Source organism: Triticum dicoccoides, chromosome 4A (genome assembly GCF_002162155.2).
Source record: "Triticum dicoccoides isolate Atlit2015 ecotype Zavitan chromosome 4A, WEW_v2.0, whole genome shotgun sequence".
NCBI classification, from domain to species: Eukaryota; Viridiplantae; Streptophyta; class Magnoliopsida; order Poales; family Poaceae; genus Triticum; species Triticum dicoccoides.
In genome coordinates, this window is record NC_041386.1 from 118,540,528 (window position 1) to 118,544,025 (window position 3,498).

Here is a 3,498-nt window from a genome sequence, read left to right on the forward strand (position 1 = left end):
TATTGTATTAAAGATCAAAGAGAGAGAGAGAGAGAGAGAGAGAGAGAGAGAGAGAGAGAGAGAGGGAGAGATCTAGCTACTAACTATGGACCCGTAGGTCTGTGGTAACAATAATCCTAGACATACCGGCTTCTTACACGTAGTTTACAGGGCCCTTCGTTAAATTTCTTTGCCCCCCTGATTTCCCACCGGGGTGGCCCGCCTCACTCCCTTCTTTCCAATCCCACTTTGCCATGTCACCGTGTAATTAAATTCAGTATGTGCATGTACGTCTAGTATTACTGTCTGTGGTAAACTACTCACACATCATCGAAAGGGCAGCAAGGTTGATGTAAAGCCCCTCCGTGATTGATCCTCCCTCCGGGAGAGTGTCGAAAAAGACCTCCAGATGGGATCTCGTGAGAACGGGAACTTGCGGCAGCGGAAAAAGTATTTTGGCTGACTCTATGTTGGTTTCCCGATTTTAGAGAATTTATAGAGGCAGAGTTAGGTCAAACGGAGCCACGTGGGCCCGCGCCCTGGTGCCTCATGGGCCACTACTCCATCTTTTGGCCCTCTCCCGAAGCTTCCAGGGTCTCTTATGTCCAAAAAAATCTTCAAAATTTTTGTGGCATTTGGACTTCGTTTGGTACTGATATTCTGAAAATCAAAAACAGGCAAAAAACAACAACTGACACTGGGCACTAAGTTAATAGCTTAGTTCCAAAAAATGATATATAATTGCTTATGAATGCATATAAAACATCCAAAATTGATACTATCATAGTATGAAACAATCAAAATTATAGATACGTTGGAGATGTATCAGAAAGGCAGCCATCCAACATTGTCCGCATACATTTCAACCCGCATTTGAACTAGCCAGACGAAATTCATGCAAACCAGCTGATATGTATGGAAGATAGAAAATAGCATAAATCTTCCATATATATAGTACGCAAATTTAGTCTAGTACAATGATGTCTCAAATTTAACTAGATTAACCGGATGTCCAATAAGTTTTTCATCAACGAATCATGCCCTCCCGCACATACTCCCTCTTCAACTTCATCCAACAGTGTGTGTATGTAAATGGTCGTCTTTCTGTCTTGTGGTACACTATGGCAGCGCGTGCAAGCTACATAATGTGTAGACCAATATTGAGTGAATGAATCAATCGACAAATTGAGCAAGAAGCAAAACTTACGATCTCGTCCTCTGCCGCGTGCAATGGTCACCTTGCCTCCAGCTGACGAACACATCATAAAACTTTATGACGCTGATCTGGATTGTGTACCAACAATACGATAACGATGTCACGTTGCGTTGTTGAATAATGTACATGTCTTGTGCAATGTGCTTTCATGTGTGAAACATTTCATGCACTTGCTGCCAGAAGGCCCCCCCTTTGCTCCTGCCTACGAAATTCGCGGATACGGCCAACCACTCATTGCATAACATCTCATCCTCCATGGTTGAGTAGCTCATCATCTTTCGTACTCAATGGCATTTGACAGAACACCTGACGAGTGTGGTGTCCACCATGGAGGTCATTGACAGGGGGTGGAGTGTACCTGGGTATAAACGGCGTACCTGGGTATAAACGGCTTAAGGGTGGACAATGCCGTCGTAGAGGCGAGCGGGCACGCCGGTGCTGGTTGCGGATGTCCGGCAATGCCTCTGTGGCGGCCTAAGGCGTATAATAGCGACAACGGTGGTGGAGGGTGCTGATGCAAAGCAAAGGGGAGAAGGGACGAAGGTGGAAGGAAATGGGACCGGAAGAGGGGATTAGGTGGGCCGGGGGTGTCTGAGTCCTGCGTGTCTGCTGTCCGGACTACCGCACTTTATCTCCAATTTACGGGAGAAAGTGCATCTAGACCGTTCTGCGGATCAATACAGACCCCTATTGAATGGCTTTAGCGGTCCGAACGAATACGGGCGGTTTGAGGATCGGCGTTTGAGATGCCCTTCCTGCATAGAGGCCAAAGGTGATCTCGTTTTTGAAGCTGAAGCATCTGGTCTTATTGCTTTGCATCTTTCTAAACAAAAATATGCTTGTGTGCATCTGAAGATGTAGAGACCCAGAGACTTACCCTTTCAGAAAAGAAAAAAGAATAGCTAATGATCAATCTGACATGCTTAAGCCGCGAGGTTGTTTTCAGATTGATATATTTGCGAGTTGTTTGCTTAGGAAATTCACATGAGAATGATTAGCATTGAGAACAGAGGGCGCATCAGTCCATTCAACTCATAAGCATTCGATCAACAAGTACACTGTGAAACCACAATCACAGAACGCCTAAAAAGACTATAATACAGAACAACCACTTAATTTATTCTCAAAAGGCAGGGCCTTAGTAGCATGCATCTTTTTATTCAAAGTATAGTATATAGTACTAGCAAGCAAGCACACTCCTGAGTGTCTTCATCCTCATCTTCCATGCTGCAGTAGTTCCCTGTCCTCTTGGCCATCCTTGGTCACATCTTCACTCAATCTGGAAGTTGAAGTTTGTAAGTGCAAAATGGTTTGAAAATGAACCAAGGCTGAAAAATCAGGGAATATGTTGTTACCCCAAGCCGCTTCTTTGTGTGTTCAAGCAGAAATTGTGGGTCCAGCTTCGTTTGCGTGTACGCATCGATCTTGTTCACTTCCTGTAACATATCGATTAAGTTGCCTTCTCGACAGCAAAGAATTGCGAAGACAATTGGTTTGCATTACAATGTGGCATAGTCACATCCCGCGACATTCAGACTTACCTCGATGAATTTCTGAATGTTCGGTCTGTCCTTGGTGATATCATAGTTTTTGATACCAGAAAAGAATATCTGAAACCTTTCGATAAATGGCACATATGCAATGTCCACCTGTGTAGAAATGAACATCGCAACAAGTCAACATGTCAACACAATTCTTCTGAAATGGCATTTTAAGGATTCCCGGATTGGCGTGACATACCAAACTGAACTGGCCAAGGAAGAAAGGGCCATCACTGAACTTTCCCAGGGCAGCTTCTATTTTATCCAGCGCAGCAACTAATGGAAGATAATGCATAAGAAGTTATAAATACGAATTACATACTCTAGCCTGTAGAACTTATTAGATGATTAAACAGGTTACAGGTATGGCTCTGCTCTTTTACCAGTTTCCTCTGCCACATCTCCCTTGGAGGTTATGGATGAGTATAGTGCTTTATTGAACTCGTCGGTGTACACAAGAAGCTCCTCAGCAAACTGCTTCTTTGCAGAATCCTGCCAATTTATGAATGCAAGCGTTAAAACCACTGAGAAATTGCTTTCTCTGGTTATCATGAATCATGATGGTTAAAAATAGAGAATATTTACATCAGGGAGCAATGCTGGGCCATCGAAATTGCTGTCAATGTACTTGACCAAATCCAAGCTCTCTCCTTTCACTTGGTTGTTATGCTCCAGTGAAGGCACCTGTCGAAAAATAAATTTAAGGCAAGTGTGGATGGAGATCATAGAGATAATGAACTGAAACAGTGTTAAGATAGAGCA

At 43.6% G+C, this 3,498-nt stretch overlaps 1 protein-coding gene across 1 annotated transcript in view; it reads right to left on the reverse strand.

Moving 5' to 3' along the window:
• Positions 1-2,197: 2,197 nt before the first annotated feature.
• Positions 2,198-3,498, reverse strand: part of LOC119285336 (protein IN2-1 homolog B) — a 12,116-nt gene continuing 10,815 nt past the window's right edge. Inside the window, exons 5-10 of the mRNA XM_037564584.1 lie at positions 3,322-3,420; positions 3,120-3,228; positions 2,936-3,012; positions 2,737-2,844; positions 2,551-2,631; positions 2,198-2,474 (exon numbers count right to left, since the gene is read on the reverse strand). Of these exons, the coding sequence (XP_037420481.1) occupies positions 2,466-2,474; positions 2,551-2,631; positions 2,737-2,844; positions 2,936-3,012; positions 3,120-3,228; positions 3,322-3,420 (483 nt within the window). The 3' untranslated portion in view covers positions 2,198-2,465. The remainder of the gene's footprint in view (positions 2,475-2,550; positions 2,632-2,736; positions 2,845-2,935; positions 3,013-3,119; positions 3,229-3,321; positions 3,421-3,498) is intronic.